Source organism: Eschscholzia californica, unplaced genomic scaffold (assembly GCF_041429995.1).
Source record: "Eschscholzia californica isolate CP2 unplaced genomic scaffold, dmEscCali1.0.p SCAF_3, whole genome shotgun sequence".
Classification (NCBI taxonomy): Eukaryota; Viridiplantae; Streptophyta; class Magnoliopsida; order Ranunculales; family Papaveraceae; genus Eschscholzia; species Eschscholzia californica.
Genome location: NW_028238420.1, coordinates 58,380,532 through 58,403,999, shown reverse-complemented (window position 1 = coordinate 58,403,999; position 23,468 = coordinate 58,380,532). Strand labels below are relative to the sequence as shown.

General features: G+C 38.2%; 2 protein-coding genes and 1 long non-coding RNA gene across 3 annotated transcripts; 2 read left to right on the top strand and 1 right to left on the bottom strand.

The window, feature by feature from the left end:
* Positions 1–5,645: 5,645 nt before the first annotated feature.
* Positions 5,646–6,685, top strand: LOC147552459 (uncharacterized). The gene is made up of 2 exons (XR_015237863.1): positions 5,646–6,012; positions 6,393–6,685. It is a non-coding gene; the product is annotated as an uncharacterized LOC147552459 (long non-coding RNA).
* Positions 6,686–7,541: 856 nt separating this feature from the next.
* LOC147552458 (protein NRT1/ PTR FAMILY 5.10-like) lies at positions 7,542–9,929 on the top strand. Its single transcript, XM_086665662.1, has 3 exons — positions 7,542–8,153; positions 8,230–8,774; positions 9,048–9,929. The coding sequence occupies exons 1-3, from the start codon at positions 7,803–7,805 to the stop codon at positions 9,868–9,870; spliced, it is 1,719 nt and encodes a 572-aa protein (XP_086521788.1). The 5' UTR covers positions 7,542–7,802; the 3' UTR covers positions 9,871–9,929.
* Positions 9,930–10,062: 133 nt separating this feature from the next.
* LOC147552457 (phospholipase D delta-like) lies at positions 10,063–21,872 on the bottom strand. The gene is made up of 11 exons (XM_086665660.1): positions 21,579–21,872; positions 20,233–21,360; positions 19,925–20,041; positions 19,635–19,829; positions 19,188–19,454; positions 19,004–19,072; positions 18,735–18,882; positions 12,435–12,583; positions 11,758–11,925; positions 11,179–11,376; positions 10,063–10,607 (listed from the first exon to the last, which is right to left on the bottom strand). Exons 2-11 carry the CDS (start codon positions 21,184–21,186, stop codon positions 10,314–10,316), a joined length of 2,559 nt encoding a protein of 852 aa, XP_086521786.1. The 5' UTR covers positions 21,187–21,360; positions 21,579–21,872; the 3' UTR covers positions 10,063–10,313.
* Positions 21,873–23,468: the final 1,596 nt, after the last annotated feature.

The following is a 23,468-nucleotide window of genomic DNA, read 5'->3' as shown; positions in this document are numbered from 1 at the left end:
AAAAAACTTTGTTTCTTTGTATATTTTGTCTCCTTTAAATGCAATTTTAGGTTTAATATGTTGTTTTTGATTATTAATTTTAACTGATCACTAATTTGTCCAATGCTCTTTCATAAAATAATAAGAAGTTAGGCTTGGAAATTTAATTGTGCTTCTTTAACAAAATAATTCCAAAAAAAGTGGAGAACGAGATCCAACTAGAGCCAAAAGTGGAGACAAGAGTTAAGTTTTGACTGAATCCTAATAAATGGGCTAAATTTAAATTTACATGAAATGAAGAATGGAAAGGAGAGCTGGTCACAAAATTAATAACCATTGAATGATTTTAATCAAAAGTTAAACAATCAAGAAATCGGATAAACAAATTAAGCTGACTTAACAACGCGCTTTAGTGTCCCTTTTTCATTTAATTAAGGGTTATTTCCCTAATGGCCCCCAACTTTGTGACCAGCTTCCCACCTGGCCCCCCTACTTTACGAAAAATACTCATATGGCCCCCTTCCGTTATAACACCGTCAATCTCTCTCCTCCATCATGTTTTCTCTCTCTGCCAAGTCACGCCACATCATCTGTTACGCCACCTCATCATCTTCTCCGGCATGGGTCGCCGGCCGGCCAAATTTCCGGCCGGCGACCTTCAAATTTTTTTTCTCTCTCTCTAAATTTTTTTTTTTTATTCTCTCCCCTCTCTCTCTCTCTCTCTAAACTCCGGCGAAGGGAAACCCCTTCGCCGGAGTTTAGAGAGAGAGAGAGAAAAAAAAAAATTTGAAGGTCGCCGGCCGAAAATTTGGCCGGCCGGCGACCCATGCCGGAGAAGATGATGAGGTGGCGTAACAGATGATGTGGCGTGACTTGGCAGAGAGAGAAAACATGATGGAGGAGAGAGATTGACGGTGTTATAACGGAAGGGGGCCATATGGGTATATTTTGTAAAATAGGGGTCAGGCGGGAAGCTGGTCACAAAGTTGGGGGCCATTAGGGAAATAACCCTTTAATTAACTAATCTAAGCCATCACAGGCACACACCAAATTAACTATATGCAAATTGGAGAAAAACATAAGAGAAAAATCATTCAATTATAAAAAGGTTATTTTCTAATTGACCCCCTAAAGTGTAACCAGCTTCCTGTGTGCTCCTAGTCACGTTTGCAAAAATACCGAGCTGGTCCATTTTTGTGTGTTTGATGCATTGACTAATCACTCATATTTTAAGTTAACTTTCCAGTTGTTTCCATTTATATTTTTTTTTTCATTTTTGTTTTAGTCTCGTACATTTTTTCTCTTTAACTTTTAGAGAATTTTCCTAGTTACTACCTGTACAAGATATTTTTTAGTTACTAAAATTTGTTAACTTAAATGTCTTGTTCCTTTCCTCAATTTATTCTCTTTGTTTTTCTCTCTCTCATAGGACATCCATTAATAAAGGTATTGAACATAAAATAAATTCCTGTCCTTCGTGATCTACAAAAATAAAGTCTAATGTCGACGGAATGTCGGTAACTTTAAAAAGCGCCAGCAATGATGAATCCCGACGGCCTACAAACTGTCGGCTAAAAAGGTGTCGGGGATAGTATTGCCGACGGACCCGTCGACGGAACACAAGCCGTCGGAAGACATTATTTCCGACGGTGTCTTTAATTCTGCCACCGCTGGCAAAAGACAAGTCATTTCGCGGGAAAGCCTTTTTCCGCGAAAACACGCTATACTGCCGACAGTATGATGAAGTAATTACCGTCAGCAGTGAGTCCTCCCGACAGAGTAAATGCCGTCGGCAATATTTTGCGAGATTTCAAAAGTTAAACAAAAAATAATATCAGTAACCAATTGTTTCAGAGAATAGTTAGATGTTTAGATCTGAAATACTTTAATAGAGTTTGTTGGAAAATTAGGAAAACTAGTGAAAGGATTGTTTACCTTATCTATGAAATGATGATTGATTGAATATGTTATACAACATCAATTTCTTTAACAATCAAATTTAAAACAAAGAAACCAAATCTACTAAATTGTAATAAAATAAAAAGTACAAATGAAAACTATAAATTGTTTAAGATAATATGAAAGAATTCCTAAACTTAAAGCAACCCTAAAAAATCCAGAAATCCCTTTTCATACAAAGCAAGTTATTCAATAATTATCTAAGAAGATGACGACTAATTACCTAAGAAGAACAATCCAAATTTGAAATATTTACACTATTCGAATGGACCTGATAATAAAATCAGAGAAGAAGATCTTAATTATGGACTAAGAGAAACTTTGAAGGATTTCATCTGGAGAGAGAGTTAAATAGAGATAGAAGGGAACTAACCAAGATGAAGGATTTCTTATAGGACTTACTCAGCCAAGAGTCCAGGATTTCGTCTAGTCGTCTGAGATGACGAGCATACCAGCAAGAGAGAGAGAGACGAGTAAAACTACCATCACAGAGAGAAAGATTTTCTTAAAGGTTTTTTTGTTTTTCTAAAAAAATTTAGGGAAGCGCGAGATTTTCCACCAAAACAAAAATATCTCAGCCAAACTATCACCGACGGAGTACACAGTACCGTCGGGAACTGATCACTCCCAATGGAAATGACAACCGTCGGAAAACAGTCGAGGAATGGAACCACGGGATGTGCAGGGAGGTGACCTGTGCTGACGGTTTTATGGAAAGCCGTTGACATTGGTCAACTACAACTGACGAAAATGGGAAATGCCGTCAGCTATAAGCATTAGTGTCGACGGAATTAAAAAATTCCGTCGGTAAAATGGCGTCGGCAATAACCTTAATTTTGGTAGTGAACAAACCTAGATTGGCCTTCTCCTGGTAGTTTGACATTTGTTTAACCCAAATTGGCTTTGAATTTCTCTTCCTCATGTCTTACAACATTTCAGATGGTCAAATAACAATAAAGATATAGAAGAATTAAAACAAGAGTTTTGTAGAATGTAAGAAAACCTATTGCCACAGTTCCTATTCCACCTATATAAGTCCACGATTAACGTTGAGGTTTATATTTTCCTGCTACAAGAAGTTCGACCAGGAACACATAACTACACACTTTCATAAGACATTATATATTTAACATTTATATCCGAAAGCATGTTCAGTTAACAATGCAGAAGAAAATGATTGATTCAAAAAGAACAATATAGAAGACGCTCAAGTTCGAGAAGGTGGCCAATACGCGGACAACTGTTTTTCTTATATGGACAACTATCTTATGTGGACAACGCAAAAAAATTAAATTTTTATATGGACATCAGTTTCTAAGGGGACAACTCTCTATTATTTTCACTCATGTCCTCTTAGAATCAGATGTATTATCTGATAACCTCTCTCTTTCTCCATAAATCCTAGGTTAGTTTAGTCTTCATCTCTTCTATTACTTGTTCTTCATCATCACCCAAATTTCTAGAGAGAGAAACTCCTTGGAGAAGCATTGGTGGTTATGGCATCAAACAAAGGCAAGGGAGTTGTTGTAGAATCCCCCAAAGACAAAGGTTAGAACCCTAAAACCAACCATTAAGAAGAAGATGGTACTGATGGCAGAGAAAATTAGAGAAGATGTGGAAGACGAAGATGAATCTGTTGGTTCCGACTCTGAAAACGATGGTGAAGAGGAAGATGAATCTTGTAATTCGGGTTGTGCAAAAATATGGCATAACAGAACATCACTTGACACGAAAATCTGGCATAATCAGAAAACTTGCCAGATTTTCGTCGCAACTTAGCTTCTGTTATGCAATATTTTCGTCGGTTTTCTCCGAAAATACGGCATAACAGAAGCTAAGTTGCTACGAAAATCTGGAAAATTGTCTGATTTTGCCAGATTTTCGTCGCAAGTTATGTTTTGTTTTACCTCATCAATGTCATTAATGCCTATTATAGAAACGCCCGGAAAAACTTCTTCAGGTGCAGATTGAGGGATTTTGTCTTCTTCATCCATCTAGGGTTTGATAAAAAAAAATGGTAGAAACTACAGTTTACTTTTAGTAGAAGTGAAGAAAGAAAAATAAGACTAAGAAGAGATTTTGTCTTCTTCATCCATCTAGGGTTTGATAAAAAAAATGGCAGAAACTACAATTTACTTTTAGTAGAAGTGAAGAAAGAAGAATAAGACTAAGAAGAAGGAAGAAGATGAAGAAGAAGAAGACACTTTAGGTTTTCAATCTTTAACTATTATTTTTGTTAATAGTCCACAATTTACTAATTATTAGTATTTAAGACTTTATGGAGTTGTCCCCTTATTAAATCAAAATCAACTAAGTCAACCATAGTTGACTCGCATCGGACCCGAAAATAGTTGTCCATATAAGAAAAACGGTTGTCCGCGTATTGGCCACCTTCGAGAAGTGTGCCTAATTGGTGAAATCAATGGGTAGTACCTCGAGTAGTAAGAGACTAAAGTAGAAATAAAGAAGGAAAAAGATAAAATGGCAGAATTGAAAAGTTTAAATTTGATTTCTTAGTTAATGCATCAAAAAACACAATGAAGAGATCGTCTCGACATTTATTCAAACTTATAAGGACAAGCAGAAGCTATTCAGACTTTAGGAACCAATTGAAAATAACCCTTATTATAATTTAAGTCCTCGGGATGTATCCTCCCTTTATTTTTTTCAACCTTATTTTTTGAAAAATACTAAATGTACAAAGAATCTTTAACAAGATTCTTGACAAAATGCTAAGTGAACGTCCCGTGGGTTTTTTTTTTCTTCAAAAAAGTCAAGAAAGTCTGCTCCTATTCTTGAGAAAAGAAAGTCTGTTGTATTATAACAAAAACAAAGATTATCTATTTATCTTCCACTAACAATGTGAATCTTGTGTTTCTAAAGAACAAAACAATCATGATTTGGAAAAAATAATGCAGAGAACAAATAAACAAATCTTTTCATGTGGTCGTCCCGACACTTATTTTGTTTATAACCATCAAAACTATTACAATCTCATCCCTATACTGGCTCTTAGTGTTAGTTGTATTTTATTAAATGTTTCATTTTCTTCTTGCTATATTAAATTATTTAAGGATACAGCCATAAATCATTATCTAGAGTTTTGCCATTATTCAAAGTTCAAACATTTGATTCCTCATTATAAAATATGGTGAAATGAATACTTAATTTACTTGGATGGGAAGAAAGTTTGAGGAGTTTTCCATAGAAATTTCTGATTATACTTGGAAATCACTCTATCACTAGTTTACTAAGTAAACAAGTCCAATTGACAATGTCACCTTCAAATATATATATATTTTTTGGATATTGACTACGATAACTGCCTCATTATTATTTACCTAAAACCTAACGAAACTATTGGCTTAAAGCTCATCTAACTACTTTTATTTATATCCAAATTTAATAATTCTGAATTTGCACTTTCATAGATTAATCGGACGTGGGAACACCCGTATTGCTGAGTAAATGCAGTACCAACTAGGCTATCAATTGTTGGTCACTCTCCAATACTTAATTTGAATAGATCTAGCACTACGAAGTAAAGATCTGAAAAGGAGGCCAGTATCAATTTCTCATCTTAGTTTGAGGAGGCATTTGTGATAATCACCATCCTTGAGGGTTAAATAGTTATACAAAGAAAAGTAGGGGTGGAACTGAAAATAACCCCTCAAGATGCTCATATATAGATGCTAATTCTTGGAAGAGGTTAGAGGAAAAGGAAACAAAAAAAAAAGATGGCAAGAAGATCTTCTTCATCTATAAGTAGGGGTTTTATGGGGGTTTTGGTGGTGGTGGTAGTGGTGGTGGGATTGTGGGGAGATGGAATAAAAGTTGAAGCAGTGAGTTCAGGTGAGTGTAAACAAGAGAGAAGAATGTTGGTGAATGCATGCAAAGATGTAGTGGGAGGGAATTCTCCATCTCCTTATTGTTGCCATTTAGTGAGGGTAACTCATGTTGAATGTGTTTGTTCTGTGATTACTCCACAGTTAGCTCATCTTATCGATGTTAATAGAGCTGTCAAGGTTATTCGCGGCTGTGGAAGACATGTCCCTCGACGTTTTAAATGTGGAAGTAATCTCTCTATCTCTCAAAATTTTCATTAACTTTGATAGTTTTTTGCGTTATAAATTCTCAAATATGGTACTCATATCCCTCCCATTTTCTTTCTTAACTTCATCTATTTATCTATATCTATATATACATCAAGACTATTCGTATAACAAGTTTCGCTTTTTATGGACGTGATCTTTCAACTTCTTCCGTATTTGTAACTCGAAATTTGGTGGAACTAATTTGAACCTCAAACAATTAATTTATAATTTTATTGTTGTATCAACTATCATGTGAACTACTACTCGCTGTCTGCGAAGCATTAGAATTGTGAAGTCTTGGGCAACTCTTTTATGCACGGTGCGCACTACTAATACATTTTTTTTTTCTTTCGTTTTTAGGTGTAACAACTCCTTGAAAGATGAAAGAGATAAGTCACAGCCTGGTTCTTCAACCGCTTCATATTACCGGCCGGAAGAAAAGTTGACTTTGTTCTGTGTGTTTCATGTGGTGTGCAAGAGAATAATGATGGGAATATTTGTGTTTTTTTAATTCATTATAAGTAACAAAAAAAATGATGCCGTATTTGATATGGTCAGAATATTTAGTGGTACTACTTGGGGCATGATAATGTGTATAGAATGGATGGGTTAAATTCTGTCTATACTGAATAAATAAAGAAACTATTTGAGAACTTGACTGGGTCTTGCCTTAAACTTTATCTTTGTAGTTTGTACTCTTCAATTTTCGGTTGCAGCAAAAAAAAAAAGAAGAGAAAAGCTACAGGAGGCGAAAGCGGGAGACCTACGACTCTACGGGGGACTTACGCTTACGTGGCGTGACACGTGGATACATAATCCGAGGTGGCATGTGTTGGGCGTCATATTTGAAAGATTGCTTTTTGGTCCATGAAAATACCTCGTTTCTACTTCAGTCCTTCACCCTATAATCATGAGTTGGGTACTAGATTTGTATTCATTCTATTACCATTCAATGTCACGAATTATTCCATAACTTAATTACACTTACGGAAATTAATAAAATAAATCCATCACTCGGTTCTCTGTGGATGTGGGTCGTAAATATGCGACTGGACCACGTTAAACATTGGTGTTCATTATTTTCCGCTCATCAATGCGATTATCACCTAATCCTCAATTTAACATGTTACTTTGTGCCTTGATGTTTTCCAGGTATAGATATCCATCTAGCTTGGTACATCTTAACAATGGGTTGAAAGTTGTACTAGTAAGGTACATATGAATATGTCGAATCCACCCCTACCAGTGGAAGGAGTATGAACAACAACTCTCTAGGCCTACCCTAAATATACATGCATGTTAAGCTTGTCGTCATCCATCTCAAAACCAATAAGCAATAAGTAGAGTCGGCCTTATATTCTTCGCTAATTGATTACTATTTTTTCATGCGGGATTATTCCACAAACATCGTGGCGTACTTTTGAACCTAACACGTGTATTACTTTTGTAACGTGAAGCATGTGTAGTCATTGGACTTATCACATGTAGGTTAGTTCTGGTACCATATTAAGTTCGTGGTCAGATACATTAAGAAGATAAAAGTCGACTTAAGGGGAGAGTAGATATAGTTTGAAAATTTAATGTGAGAAAATATCATAATGTATCCTAGTAGATTTTGTTTGCTAAACTATAAAAGAATGGGTGAGATATCCTTTCATTAATTAATAACCTACCAAAGGCAAAATCAATGAGATTTGATGCTTTTAATGAGATATATAATAATTTTTAAGCCCAGATCACTAGCTCCATCTGCACAAAAGATAGTTGGCAATGGAAGTCTCTGTAGAAGATGAAGTTCCATTGTTAGTAAAAAGTGGAGTAGAAGGTATACTTGATTACAAGGGACATGAAGTGATTGATAGGTCTAAATTTGGTAGATGGAAATCTATTAGTTTCATCATTGGGGCTGAGATTGCTGGGACATTCGCGCAATATTGCATCTTTTCTAATCTTATAACATATCTAACCGGTTCACAATGCCAATCCACCGTTACCGCTGCTGAAAACGTATATATTGGGTCTGGCATTGCTTATGTACTTCCTGTTCTTGGTGCTTTTCTAGCGGATTCTTACTTGGGCCGATTTCGTACAATTCTCTTCTCTTTTGTCATCTATGTCTTGGTTAGTCTTTCTTTCTTCATAGTAATTGATGTATGATTTTGTTTGTGAGTTTATCATAGTAATTGTGTTTTTGCAGGGGCTTGGATTATTGACACTGTCATCAGTAATGCCTTCTCTTAACCTAGCAGATATCAAGAGCTCAGTGAAAAACAACTCATGTCCTTCTTCATTACAAGTATTCTTATTCATCTCATCTCTCTATCTAATATCCATGGCTCAAGGTGGAATCAAGCCATGCATGCAAGCTTTCGGAGCTGATCAATTTGATGGACAAGACCCAGAAGAACGCGAGTTGAAGAGTTATTTCTTCAACTGGTGGTTTTTCGGATTAGGCGTTGGTAATTCTGTTTCAATATTGATTGTTAACTACATTCAAGAAAACCTTGATTGGGGGCTTAGTTTTGGCATTTCATGTATTTATGTGGTTTTCGGAATGCTTATTTTTGTATGTGGAAGAAAAACTTATCGGTATCGTTATATAGATTATAAGAAAAGTGCATTTGTGAAGCTAGGTGAAGTGCTTCATGGTGCAGCAAGAAATTGGAGCCTCAAATCTCCTTCTTTCGTACATATTCAAGAGGGCAACGAAAATATAACTCGAATCAGTGCTTATCAATTCAAGTAAGATATAACTTGCATATATAAGAATAAACTAGGTATAACGCGTTCCTCTGACTAGGTTTCATTGAACACTTCACGCGTTATTACGCATAAGGGATCTCTCCTTAACCATCGGCCTTCGCTTAGGAAGAAAAGACCTCCCCTAATCATAATAGGTTGATAGTTGGGACAAAGGTTTCATCATCCCCCATTTGTTTTGTATATATATTAGTAAATGAGGAGAATCTATAAAGGGTGCTAATAAGTAACAAAATCGTTACGTATTATATGTAGGTTTCTGGATGGAGCTTTAGTTTCAGAGCAGAATGATCCAAACATATGTAACAAGATCCGTCAAGTAGAAGATGCGAAGGCGGTGTTAAGGTTGGTTCCGATATGGGCTACTTCATTAATTTATGGAGTTGTATATGTGCAATCCTCAACTTTCTTCACCAAGCAAGGCAACACCATGGATAGATCATTTATAAGACCAAACTTCAAAATATCAGCTGCATCATTTCAAGCTTTTATATTAATTGTCATTGTTCTTTTTGTTCCCATTTATAGTCGAGTATTCGTTCCATTCACAAGATATTTCACTGGCAAACCTTCTGGTATAACGATGCTTCAAAGAATTGGTTGTGGAAGGATATTATCTGTGACATCCATGTTAATAGCAGCTATAGTTGAAAAGAGGAGGCTTCAAATTGCTACAAACTGTGGGTTAGTTGATTCACCGGAAGCAACGATTCCTATGACCATTTGGTGGTTGGCCCCGCAATACATCGTATTAGGACTTGCCGATGTTTTCACCACAATAGGTTTGCAAGAATTCTTCTATGATCAAGTGCCTGATGGGTTTAGAAGCATTGGTCTATCCCTTGTCATTACCATTTTCGGTATGGGGAACTTCCTTAGCGATATTCTTGTCTCTATCATTGAGAAAATAACATGCGTGAGCGGCCAGTCTAGTTGGTTTACAAACAATCTTAACCGCGCACATCTTGATTTATTTTATTGGCTTCTTGCTGGACTTAGCGTATTAGAGTTCATCGGGTACTTGTACTTTTCAACATCTTATTTGTATGATAGGAAAGCACAAGTAATGGGGACTTGATCTTCAAGATAATGTTATAGTCTTTGTAGCTATTACTATTGGCTTAAAAGCTTCTTATGTCGATCCTTAGTGTGATGTTTGTCGATTTCGTTTGAAATTTTTAATTTTTGTGTTTGTGGATGCAAATATGTGTGGAAAGCGTGTAAAAGCATAATACATTTGGTGAAGAACGAACATTGCCTTTTGTCCCTGAACAAGCACCTATTAAATTAGCTTGGTCTGCACAGAGATATCTTAACTATAACAATATTTCTCTTTGGGTTTTGCACTTTTTCTGATACTCTGTGTTTCTTTTCGTTTTGTACATTTTACGATATATTCTCAGGTCAAATCAATACGCTTACATCAATGTTCTTCCAGTATCGCATTCCATTGTGGTAAATGAACCTTTCTTTGCGGAACTTTAAAGGTATTTGTACGTCAATCGAGATCTGAATAAGCTCCTACGTAGTTAAAGCGTCAGGAAGGGTCGTTGGTGCACCAAGAATCTTACCACCAACATCAGGAAAACTTTCATATCCAGGCAAGGACTTGACTTTCCCCTCTTTGTCAACCATTACTGGGTATCTCATCAGGTGTCCTTTCATCTCAACGTTGTTCGTCGATACAAACAGCTTCCAGTTATGTTCTGCTAGCTCATTCACGCGTTTGACACACTCGGTCGTTTGTGGTTCACGAAATGAATCTTCAAGGATGCCCAGGTGCTCGGCCCACAGTGACATGCGATACCCATACACCTGTACTCAAGAAGTTTTATTATTGCAAAAAAACACTAATTTACACTGCACCTAAACCCCCAGCCCTAAATCTTTACGCTATAATCAAACCTAAAATAATTATAACTATTTGGTCCTGTAAGGAACCATTATTAAGGTACTCAAGGTTGTACCCTAGGCTATCTTGATAGTGATTCCGTCCCTCGATGGGGCAATTATGGAGGTGATCCTGATGTGAAATGATAGTTTCATGTAGAAGGCACTTAGTTCCACATTGCTCAAAAGACATGGGTTTACAACATCATTAGGTGTCTTGCATATATTGTGTAGGCCTTTCAGTGAGTTTGGTGCTAAGATTAGTTAGATGGAGAAGCCTAGCCGATCTAGGGCATGCCCGTACCAAGGAAAACCTTCTACCATGTGAAACTAGGCTACTGGGCCTCAGTAATGCCAAAATCGAAGACAATCTGGCTACTGGCCCTCAGTGATTCCAAATCAAAGACAATCTGGCTATCCATGATTCCCGAATCGAATACAATATGGCCATGGGCCTAAGTGATCCTAGTAAACAAATTAGTCAAAAATTTCAAACCTGTCCATGTGGATGAGTCTGCTTTCCTGCCCATTTATAATGAGGTTGATATGCACCCATAGCTATTTCTGTGTCCCTTGAACCACTCAATGATCGTTGATTGATATTTGCAGATCCCATGATAACATACTCATCGTCCACTATCATCCCTTTCGCATGGACATAGATCATAAATCTACGGAACTTTTTAGATAAACCCTGAAAATTTAATCAATTAAAAAGCAATTCTTTAGCACAACCAAACAAAAGATAACCTCTTAAACCGCCTCATACTAAAACGACTTCTTCAATTATTAATACTATTAGTTCAATAGAACTAAAATTTACTTGTAAATTTAATCGACTTTTTCCCTAAGTAAAATGAAAAAACTTTTGTTTCTATTGGTAGTTTCAAATTCAACGATCCTGTCATTTTCCTCTTCGGATTGCTCAAAATTTTCTCACTAAAGTTCAGCCCATAACTTAGTTGATATACGCATCTCAATATTCTTGTTTTCCGAGTTGAACTGACAAAGAAATATGTACCCATCTGAAAATCAAGAAGTACAACAAAAATTTCCGAAGCAAAGAAACTCATACCATAGCTTCCGATTGCTGAGTTGTTTGGGATGATTTTTCCTCAGAATCGGCTTCACGCTTACCAAGACAATAGAAATTTAGGTAATCCTGTGGATGTCTTTCATCCGAAAGGCCTGCTTTTTCAAGTGCTTGTGCAATTATCCTGTACATCATATCCATTGTTTGTCCCTACATGTATTAATATCTAATTTAGCTATTAGAGTTGACAGTTAATTGATTGACAACGAAAACCTCCTCAATTCTTTGATTTACTATAGAAAGGAAGGTCTTTACGAAGGATTTCTCAACCTACAAATCCTAAATGGGTTCTCGGGCAGTTAGATTGTAGTTTGGTACTTGCAATATTTCACCCCATGCACATGGGTTGTAAGGCTCAACATGTTGACGATGAAACCCAACCACCCGTTCACTTATTCAGGGAATACGACCGTTTTTACTCCATTTCCTAAAACTGTAAAGTCATACAACTTGAGAATTGATACTTAAATGTGATAAACTAAATACATTCAAAATAAAAAATTAGAAGCTACAATCCCTAACATATCCCATTTAACTTCAAGCCTATTAGCCTAATAAAGTGACATGTTGAGATATAGTTACGAGGTACAATTTAGAGTAAGAAAAGGGCAAAGAGGACTCTTTTAACCAATAATCATACCAAGACCAAGCAAACTGACCTGCCAAAAGAGAATTTCCTGCACAGAAGCACTAGTTGGGACACCTTCAGGCCACATTGGAATTACTACATACACGGCAAAGCGCTCTTTTGCAGCGATTTTGCTCGCAATTTTCAACGCCAACTCCATCGGCACTAGATTATCCGCACCTGCATGTACATAGTAAAATCAGGAACACTAAAATATTAAAGAAAAAGATGAGCAGGTAGCTGTCTGCAGGACTCTGATATAAAAGAGATAGCTTCTTAAAGTAATTCCTATTTCGGCAATTTTAGTACTTTATGCTCTTCTTTTCAGATCAATGCTCAATGATACTCGGAATAAACTAACATGTAGACAATTCTCTATACCCACACCAAGAACCCTATTGATGTCGATCACTGAAACCCGCAGCTCATAATTCTCATTCTAGAACATGGAGATTTGGTACTTTCAGATACCCCTCCAAAATTTTGACACTTCTCTCCGAACAATTCTTTCAAAACCAAAAGTTAAACAATTTCATCCATAACAATGGTTAACTGCAATTTTCATTTTATATTGCTAAGAAGACTTTATATAATAAAAGGTTCCGCAAAAATTAGCCATCGAATATTGTTATAACTAAAAGTCGCGGAAGCTATCGAACCTATTCTAGAAATTGATCCGATTATGAAGATGAATCGAAAAGCTAAGCCAAAATCAAAATATGCAAACAGAATTTAACGAGGTTCGGCTTTAAAGCCTACGTCCTCGGGCGAACAAGAAATCTTTATTGAAGGATAGATGAAGACGACTAACACAACCCGCAAGTTCGTCCCAAGATGGTACCGTATAGTAATAACCTTCTATACTAAATCTTCGACGACCGAGAAATTTAACACCGCTCAAAAACTATGAAAAATTTCTCTCACTCTTGCTCTCTCTCTTTAGATCTCTCTAAAGAAGAGTTGTTGTTGCTTGTGTTGGTGTTTTTTGAGTTCCAATACTAAACCCTATATATAGCTTCCAAAGACTTCCAATTTGTGATCAAAATTGGAGTCGGTGCAATTTCAACCGCCCTCACCAAACCGCCTCCAATGCCACTGCCAATTGATGCCTTTTGAAAACCGTCTATACCCATAAATTGGAAACAAGGGAAACCGCCTCTTAATTCCAAAACCGCCATAAGCCCCACAAATTCAAACCTCCTCTTACAATTCTCCACCTCGTACACAATTTGAAACACCTCAAATTTTGGACGAACACCAGGATACTCCTTGTAAGATATATCTGCTTCTTGTAACGTCATCCGACTGCACCATATGACCATGGTTGCCTACGTACCCTTTTACAGGATCAAGCCTACCGTAGTTCTACCAACCCTTCACATAAAGATTACCTTGTCGCCATTACGCCCTTTCGGGCAACTTAACACGAGCCGATTTGTAGCAATTCCAGACAATGCTGAAACTTGCTACACGTCACCACTTTAGTCAACATGTCCGCGGGATTCTCATTTGTGTGTACCTTCATGACAGATGCATCACCTTCCTCTATGACATCTCGTACAAAGTGATACCTGACATCGATATGCTTAGTACGAGCATGATGAACCTGATTCTTTGCCAAATGGATTGCACTTTGACTATCACACCATACATCTACGCACTCCTGCTTAATCCCTAGATCATCCAGCAGACCCCACAACCACAATGCTTCCTTCACACCCTCGGCCATAGCCATATACTCGGCCTCCGTAGTAGATAACGCAACTGTGGATTGTAACATCGATCGCCAACTAACTGGAGCACCATGTACCCTAAATACATAACCAGTAGTAGATCGTCTTTTATCTAGATCGCCAGCATAATCCGAGTCAACATAACCTCTTACCTGACATGTGTCTCCACCAAAGCACAAACCCGTATCAACGGTACCCTTCAAGTACCTCAAGACCCACTTCACAGCTTCCCAATGTGTCTTCCCCGGGTTTGCCATAAACCCACTAACCACACTGACCGCTTGTGAAATATCCGGACGAGTACACACCATAGCGTACATCAAACTGCCAACTGCACTAGCATACGGTACACAATCCATATGATCCTTCTCCACCGTAGTAGTGGGAGATTGTCTTCCCGAGAGCCTGAAGTGTGGTGCCAAAGGTGTTGACACCGCCTTCGCATCCTGCATCCCGAACCGAGAAACTACTCGTTCGATGTAACCTTTCTGATTCAAGTACAGTTTCTTACTTGACCGCTCTCTTTTAATCTCCATTCCCAGTATCTTCTTTGCAGCGCCCATATCTTTCATCTCAAACTCTTGACTGAGTTGAGATTTCAACTTATTTATCTCCACCATGCTTCGAGAAGCAATAAGCATGTCATCCACATACAAAAGGAGATAAATAAAGTCACCTTCGCGAAGCTTCTTGATGTATACACAACAATCATAGTCACTTCTGCGAAAACCATGCTTTAGCATGAAAAAATCAAATCGTTTGTACCATTGGCGAGGGGATTGTTTCAATCCGTAAAGAGATTTCCTCAAACGACATACTTGATTTTCTTTGCCCTCAACCTTGTATCCCTCAGGTTGAGCCATATAAATTTCTTCTTCCAAATCACCGTGCAAGAAGGCGGTTTTAACATCGAGTTGTTCCAGCTCAAGTTCACTGTGAGCAACAATACTCAATAGCACCCGAATAGAAGTATGTTTCACGACTGGTGAGAAAATCTCATTGTAGTCGACCCCCTCTTTCTGTGCATAACCCTTGGCCACTAGTCTTGCCTTATACCTTGTACCCTTGATCTCGGAAGAATCCTCTTTCTTCTTGTACACCCATTTACAACCAATAACAGACTTACCTTCGGGCAATGGGACAACCTCCCATGTCTTGTTCTTGTGGAGAGACTCCATCTCTTCTTGCATAGCAACCAACCAACTCTCTTTTTCCTCCGCGGTAATAGCTTGTTTGAAGGTGACCGGCTCGTCGTCTTCCACCGAGAGTGCATATTCAACCAGATTTGCCTGCCCGTAATGCCTAAGAGGTTTGTCTGACCCTAACCTCTGTACCGGCTTATATAACCGTTTCGGCCTAGTGTGTACCGAAACATCCTGCTGTTGTTGTTGTAAAACTTGTGTACCTTCCCCTTGAACCTCCTCATGATCGGGTTCATCAATTTCCTCATCCTGAGTTTTATCCTGATGCTCCACCTGATCATGATTCCTAGAAACCCGTTGGTCTTCGGCTTCTACTTCCACTACTTGAGCTTTAGTAGACCCAACATCACCACAACTAGGCACCGTAGCTTTCGCCATAGCTACAATAGATGGCTCATCAAACACCACATCTCTGCTGATTACAAACTTCTTGTCTTCCGTACACCATAGCCGGTAACCCTTGACTCCTGTAGCATATCCTAAGAAAATTGCCTTCTTTGCTCTATTGTCAAGTTTGTTACCTTTAACATGGTAATAGGCCGTACAACCGAAAACCTTAAGTCTCCCGTAATCTGCATGTTCACCTGACCACACCTCGTAAGGTATGCCGCCATCTAAAGAAGAATGTGGAGACCTGTTCACAATATAACAAGCTGTAGCAACAGATTCTGCCCACCATTCTACGCCTAATCCCGAATTGGAGCGCATACATCTAGCCTTCTCAAGTAGTGTACGGTTCAATCTCTCTGCGACTCCATTCTGCTGAGGTGTGTTTACTACTGTCCAGTGCCTCACAATGCCTTCCTGATTACAAAACTCCTTGAATGCCCCATCCGTGTACTCGGTCCCATTATCCGACCTTAACGTCTTCAGCTTTCGACCAGTTTTGTTCTCAACCATTGCTTTCCACACCAGGAATGTGTTGAATACCTCATTCTTATGCTTCAGAAAATAAAGCCAGACAAATCTCGAATGATCATCAACGAATGTAACAAAATACCTGGAACCACCCTTGGAAGGTAACTTTGCCGGTCCCCAGACATCGGTGTGTACGTAGTCTAATACCTCTTTGCTCCTGTGCTTGCTTGTAGAGAACGTCACCCTGTGTGCCTTCCCGAACACACAATGCTCACAAAACTCCATGCAAGGCTTCTTCATGTCCTTCAACAAGCCTTTCCCGCACATCAGAGATAGACCCTTTTCTGACATATGCCCAAGGCGCATATGCCAAAGCCTCGTACTAGCCGTTGGATCCCTTCCACTGATTCCTACTGCTACATCTCCAGTAATTGTTGTCCCCAAAAGTTTGTATAAATTACCGTAACGAGTACCTCTCATTACCACCAAAGAACCCTTAACGACTTTTATGGAGCCATTCTCTATAATTATCTTACAGCCGTTCCGCTCCAACACACCAAGGGAAATTAGATTTTTCCGCAAATCGGGTATGTGTCTTACGTCCGTCAATGTTCTCACCACTCCATCGTGCATCTTGATCCGTATTGTTCCGAGTCCCACAGTTTTACATATACTATCATCACCCAGTATAACTGTACCACCATCTATACTCCTATAGGTAGTAAACAACTCCCTATTTGGGCACATATGGTGTGACGCCCCTGAATCAAGCATCCACTTATCGAAGATCTTCTCAGACACCTCTGTCACCGAGAAACATTCGTCCGCTTCTTCTGACACATATCCCGCCTCTTGCATCTCTTGTTTCTCCTTGTAGCCTTCGTTCTTTTGCTTCAACTTTCTCTTTGGACAAGCCGCTTTAAAGTGGCCAAGCTCACCACAACTAAAGCACGTTTTCTTGAAAGAGCCTCTAGATTTGGATCTAGATTTCCCGCCCTTTCCCTTTCCCCTTTCATTACTCCTCCCCCTCGTTACAAACAACCCTTGTGCTTGATCCTTGTCTACTCCACCCGACGTCATACTGCTAGTAGCAACCTTACGAAGGTCATCCGCTAATAGCGAATTTCTCGTCTCTTCCATGCTTAGACTATCTCCAACAAGCATCAAAGTTTGAACAAGGTTCTCATAGGATTTAGGCAATGAAAGTAACAATATGAGGGCTTGGTCCTCATCCTCAACCTTAACATCAATATCCTTCAAATCTGAGATAATCCTGTCAAACCTATTCACATATTCCTGAATAGAAGAACCCTCTTCCATTCTACATGTGAATAATTTGGATTTTAAGTAGACCCGATTCGTTAAAGTTTTCGTCATGAAACTGCTTTCTAGTTTTAACCACACACCCGCCGCCGTTGTTTCTCCGTCTACTAGGAACGCCACGTCCCTCTCAAGACACAACATAATGGTAGCCCGTGCTTCGAGATCTAACTCCTCCCAATCCTCATCTGACATATCTCCTGGTTTCTTTCCCGTCAACGTCTTGTGTAATTTCTGCGAGATTAACAGATTCTTCATCTGCATCCGCCAATAAGAAAAATCGTTTTTCCCATTGAACTTCTCTATCTCATATTTCCCTGCTTTGACCGTACCACTTCTCGATCCCATCTTCTCTTCGTTCAATCTCAACAAGGCTCTGATACCAATTGTTATAACTAAAAGTCGCGGAAGCTATCGAACCTATTCTAGAAATTGATCCGATTATGAAGATGAATCGAAAAGCTAAGCCAAAATCAAAATATGCAAACAGAATTTAACGAGGTTCGGCTTTAAAGCCTACGTCCTCGGGCGAACAAGAAATCTTTATTGAAGGATAGATGAAGACGACTAACACAACCCGCAAGTTCGTCCCAAGATGGTACCGTATAGTAATAACCTTCTATACTAAATCTTCGACGACCGAGAAATTTAACACCGCTCAAAAACTATGAAAAATTTCTCTCACTCTTGCTCTCTCTCTTTAGATCTCTCTAAAGAAGAGTTGTTGTTGCTTGTGTTGGTGTTTTTTGAGTTCCAATACTAAACCCTATATATAGCTTCCAAAGACTTCCAATTTGTGATCAAAATTGGAGTCGGTGCAATTTCAACCGCCCTCACCAAACCGCCTCCAATGCCACTGCCAATTGATGCCTTTTGAAAACCGTCTATACCCATAAATTGGAAACAAGGGAAACCGCCTCTTAATTCCAAAACCGCCATAAGCCCCACAAATTCAAACCTCCTCTTACAAATATATTTAAACATTGCAGGTAAGTAAAAGCAGAGGTATGGAGGCATGGGATTAAGTAGCGTCAGAGTGGAAATATAAAATCTACTATGTGAACTGTAACAAAATAATATCCTCATTCATATAAAAAAAAAGTTTTGTATTGATGACAAAAATGTGATAATTAGTAATAATAATATTGATGATGCGCTTAATAACTAGAATTTCAACAACAATAAAATTTAAAAATTATTGATTGACATTATATTTACCTGCATTCTTGTACGAAGGCCAGTAATAAGAAGATCCGAGGAAATATTGGTTCTCAATATATATAAAGTGTTGAGCAGATCTTATCGCCTTCACATATGCCGTATGTATGCTCTTGTCTACTTTCAAGTTTTTCTCGCAGACAAGATTCTGCAAAGACAAAACCAAAGGAAAGTACGACTCTCAACTCTTCATGAAAAATCAAAAAAAAAAATCTATAAGGTGTACTATTGGCCATTACGTAAACCATTCTCAAGATATCCTATCTAACCTGTGCCTCGGCTTCCTTGACATTTTTTGGGAAACCGTTGACTGATCCTGAATCAATTGACCGAAATACCTGCAAGTCAGAAGGACCACCAACTCAAGATTGACCAACGATAGTCTGATAAAGATAAGAAATACTGGATGACCAAAAAAAAATCAAATTTACAAGAATATCTTTCTCTACTAACCTGAACATGCCAATTTTCAGGATCTTCTTCCTCGAGAACACGTACATTTTTATCATCAATTGGGGAAGGAGTAAGTATCCACGAAATACGATCTAGCTTTATCAAGGCATCGTCATGCCAATATTTAACTTTATTAAGTCTGAACTCTTTCCACTTTGTAGCTTTTCTCCACCTTTGTTCAAAATTTGTTAAAATGTCATATGCAGCAGGACCCTCGATTTTGCAGTGTAAGTCATGCCATGGTTGTCTTGGACCTTGGCTCCGAGACTGTAAATAATATGACCAATCGAAAAATCACACAACTATGTAACTAAAGCAAGTAAGTCGGGAGGAGCTCGCAGTAAGCAATTTGATATATAGTGGTCTAAATTATTAAGTTTGCAAACTTCAAATTCAAAACCATAGGGTTACCCAATAGAAACAAAATTATACATAATAATCACTTACTGAGAATGTGGGATTGTGAAAATCATCTTCAAAGACAGTGTCAATATCACGAAAAAGTCGGTGCTCTGGGGTGTCATATCTTCCATCACAGAGATCCAAACCACCAATGAAAGCAGTTATTTTTCGGTTATTTCCAGAAGCTTGTGTATCAAGAATTACGCACTTCTGATGGTGAGTAAATAGTGTCCCTACAACCTGATTTAGGAAGGTTTAATCAAAGAAAATCAGTGTCATTACAAATACGACATAAACCAGAATACTATAAATTTAGTTATTGACGATTTCTTCACCTGTTGTTTGAAAATGCTAAGCTTATTACTGGCATAACGAGGTGAAAGCACACATTGAACCGATGAATGTCTGAAAAATTTCCGTGTTTCTTCATCATGGGTTTGCATCACTCCTTCCTGCAATCAGACTGCTTAATTCAGTGTAATGTTTTTATTTCTCGAATTATACAAATATGATCAACGAACTAATGGATTATACATAAGACATTGACCTACAAAATACAAACTATTCATCTTATAATGAAGAAGAAGAAGAAAAATATAAACAAGAAGCAACTGATAATAGACGTAAATGGTAGATCACTTACTGTTTTCAAAAGAAGTTTGTCATGTGAGGTTTTATCATCCCAAATAAGCATCGTTACACGAACGCCTTCCTGTGACTTGAACTTCAAAAGTTCACCTAGAGATAGATCTCCTCCAGCAGGTAGTGGCTTCGTTGGCTCCCTTACAATCTTTACACGGTGATATATCGACCAACCAACAATATAAACCATATGATGTGCTTCTAAAATGGCATGGCAAATATCTTCCCAACATTTACCTTGCTGAAAAACTTTACCCCTCTCTAACGGAATTTCCGGTAGCATATTATCCGGTACATGAGCATCTTGATAAAGAGTCAAGTTCCCTCCTTTCCGAAGTGGAAAATACGTGTTAGGAACTCCTAAGTAATCCGGTCCAGCACCAATACCATCTTTATACAAAGGGTTCTCTTTAATAGGTTTAAATTGCAAAGAAAAACGCAACTCTGGATAAGGTTTCAAGGGATTACCATAAGGACCAACGATAGGAAACCAACCGCTTATTTCATTTCCGGATATCACTTTTTCTACCGATATATCCACAACTCCTATTAGTTGAGCACCAAGAACATCATTATCCTTGACTTGAAACTCAACTTTAGAAATAGGATGTGCTACCGGTACATTGAAATGCTCGTCCCAAGACGGGTTCTCACTGTTAGAGATGACTCTAGTTCGAGCTATGGTGGCTCCGGCCACACATACCGACACATAAGGATCACTAGTAATAATATTATGACCACCTGATTGACTATACTTTTTTTGGAGAGGAGATGTACAAGAGCTAAACATGGTAAAACATCTTCTCATCCTCTCAGAAGCTAAATCCATATTTGGAAGAGATTTCGCTTCGAAAATCCATAAATCCAAATCTCCATGTAAAAACATAAACTTCTTTCCAACCTCATTTTCTTTCTTATTATTATTTTCTTGTACTTTCGCCGAACTATCACCCATTAAGATTAAACAAAAGCTTAGACTAACCAAGCATGAAAATGCACATCCAGTCTATCTTCGAAAAAGGAATCTGCTGCAGAATCCTCAAAGGTGGAGAAATTTACTTGTTATCAATTTAGCATTTCATAATAACAATTCAAAGTCTCCAATTTATAGACATAAGACCCAAACTTTCTGCAAAAATACAAAATTGGGGGAGAAGATCAAGAATGAGATTCTTCCAAAACATGATCTACCCAAATAGAGGAATAATAATTCAGATGAAATTGAAAACTCTAGATTGTAATATAAGAAAATGAAGAACCCCAAAAAAGAACCCCAAAAAAGAAAATCAATCATAACAAGAATAAATGAATGAAAATTGAGATACCCATTTCAATGTTATGACATACCAGGATTTTGAGAAACACAAAACCCTCAAAAAAGTCTGGGATCATTGATGAAGGCCCATAGACGGTTAAAATTAAGATAAACAAGAAAATTGAGATTTGAATGGAAAAACAAATCCCAAGCTTCATTATTCTGTTGTAACATTTGAGATAATGACAATCTGGCGGACAGAGTTGCAGAGCGAAAATGGCGGGAAATGGAGGGGTGTTTTTGGTTAGGGAGAAAACGAAGGAGCGGTTACCTAGCCGAAGTAAGCGCGGGAATTCCTTTAGGATTTGGTGGGTAGAAATCGGGCCGAATCGAGTAATCACAAGCTTACCCTCTCGGCCTCTCCTCTCATTAGGTCCGGAGGGTTGGTCGGACCCTACAATTTTAACGTTTTGGGGAAAGCAGAAAAGTTTTCGAGGAAGACGGTGGAAAACCAAAAAAAGTCAAACCAAACACTCCTCAAGTCGCTGGACTGAAGGTGCCGACCAGAAATGGCCGGCTACGACGGATTTCTCTCCATCTTCTCTCTTCCCTCTCTCTCTTCTCCTTTCTCTTCTCCTTTCCCCTATCTGCCTCTTTATCTCTTCTTCCCCTTTCCACTTTTTTTTTTTAACAGTTCTGGCAAAGGGGTTTTCCCTTCGCCGGAACCCTTCGTCTGGTTTCCAGACGAAGGCGTCTTGATCTGGTTCTTCCAGATCCAGACGAGTTTCCAGCGAAGGGAGATCCCCTTCGTCGGAAATTTAGTGAGAGAGGGAGAGAGGATAAGATGAGAGAGAAAAGAGAAAGAAGAAAGAAGAAAAAAGAGAGAAAAAAGAAGAATGTTGATGGTGATCGTCAGCATTAACGGTGGAAGTCGTCGGAATCCGGTGGAGGTCGCCGGAGTTTTAGTTGAGATGAGAGGAGAAGAAGAAAGAATAAAAAAAAATTAAATGGTCATGTTTGGAGGAAACAAAAAAATTTTGTTTCCACCCAAAACTTATTGCCCCGAAAATTTTGTTTATTTGCCCAAAACCTATCCAAACCCGTTTAGCCGAAGTCGAACAATCCAGATTTTTTTTTGTTGAATTTGACGATCCAGATTTGAGTTTACACCATCCAAAAGAAAAGTTTCATTACGTGCTATTCAAAGAGAAACATTTATTTCAAAATCGCTATGTTCGACACGGGTGATGACATTAACGAGACGGGAGGAGGATATCAGGTAATACTTCAAAATCCGAGCTCGACACGTTTATTTCACTAGATCGGTCAGGTTCCATCCAAGTTCGGGCTTTAGGTGTCCATGCGAATTTCATGTTCTCGAACACTGCACCAAAATCCTGGAAGTGTCCAGGTTCAATTCTCTTTGAAAGTAGAAATTCATTATTTACTGAAACTGTATTAAGAAATAAATAATGGCTTGTAAGACAATTTGTATGCCCTTTAGGGTGTATGAGCCTTTACCTAACTATCTATAGGAGTCAGTGAACATATTCAATCGCTATGACGTATCAAAGTCAAAAGATGAGTGACGTATGATGTATGATGCATATAATGGATGATCGTTTATTGTACTCATGTATCTTTTGTTACAAAAGAAACTTTTGTATTCATAAATTTCTTCTGAAATCAGTCATATAAGCCTGAAAACTCTTTGCCAAAAGAGTGAGGATACAATGGACTTAGAGAGATTTAGCGGAGAAAGGGGAAAAAGGAGGGAGAAAAAATAGAAAAGCAATTTCGGCGGTGGCGGTTGCAGGAGGAGGAGAGAGAAAGGCTCTGCAAATGAAAAAGAACTAAAAATTGATGTCAATGACGGTTTACCATCATACAGAATAAATGGTGTTTTTTTTTTGAACCAAGGGAACCAATTCCATTCATAAGTGATAATATCACAAAGTTTACATTGGATGATGATACATTCT

Excerpts from the sequence above, each read along its gene's own strand:
- LOC147552458 (XM_086665662.1), top strand. The coding sequence starts at position 7,803 with ATGGAAGTCTCTGTAGAAGATGAAGTTCCATTGTTAGTAAAAAGTGGA. Across the intron at positions 8,154-8,229 it reads CTTTTGTCATCTATGTCTTG|GGGCTTGGATTATTGACACT; the intron begins GTTAGTCTTTCT and ends GTGTTTTTGCAG. Across the intron at positions 8,775-9,047 it reads ATCAGTGCTTATCAATTCAA|GTTTCTGGATGGAGCTTTAG; the intron begins GTAAGATATAAC and ends TATTATATGTAG.
- LOC147552457 (XM_086665660.1), bottom strand. The coding sequence starts at position 21,186 with ATGGGTGATAGTTCGGCGAAAGTACAAGAAAATAATAATAAGAAAGAA. Across the intron at positions 19,830-19,924 it reads TTAGCATTTTCAAACAACAG|GTTGTAGGGACACTATTTAC; the intron begins GTGAAGAAATCG and ends TTCCTAAATCAG. Across the intron at positions 11,377-11,757 it reads CTCAGCAATCGGAAGCTATG|GGTTTATCTAAAAAGTTCCG; the intron begins GTATGAGTTTCT and ends TTAAATTTTCAG.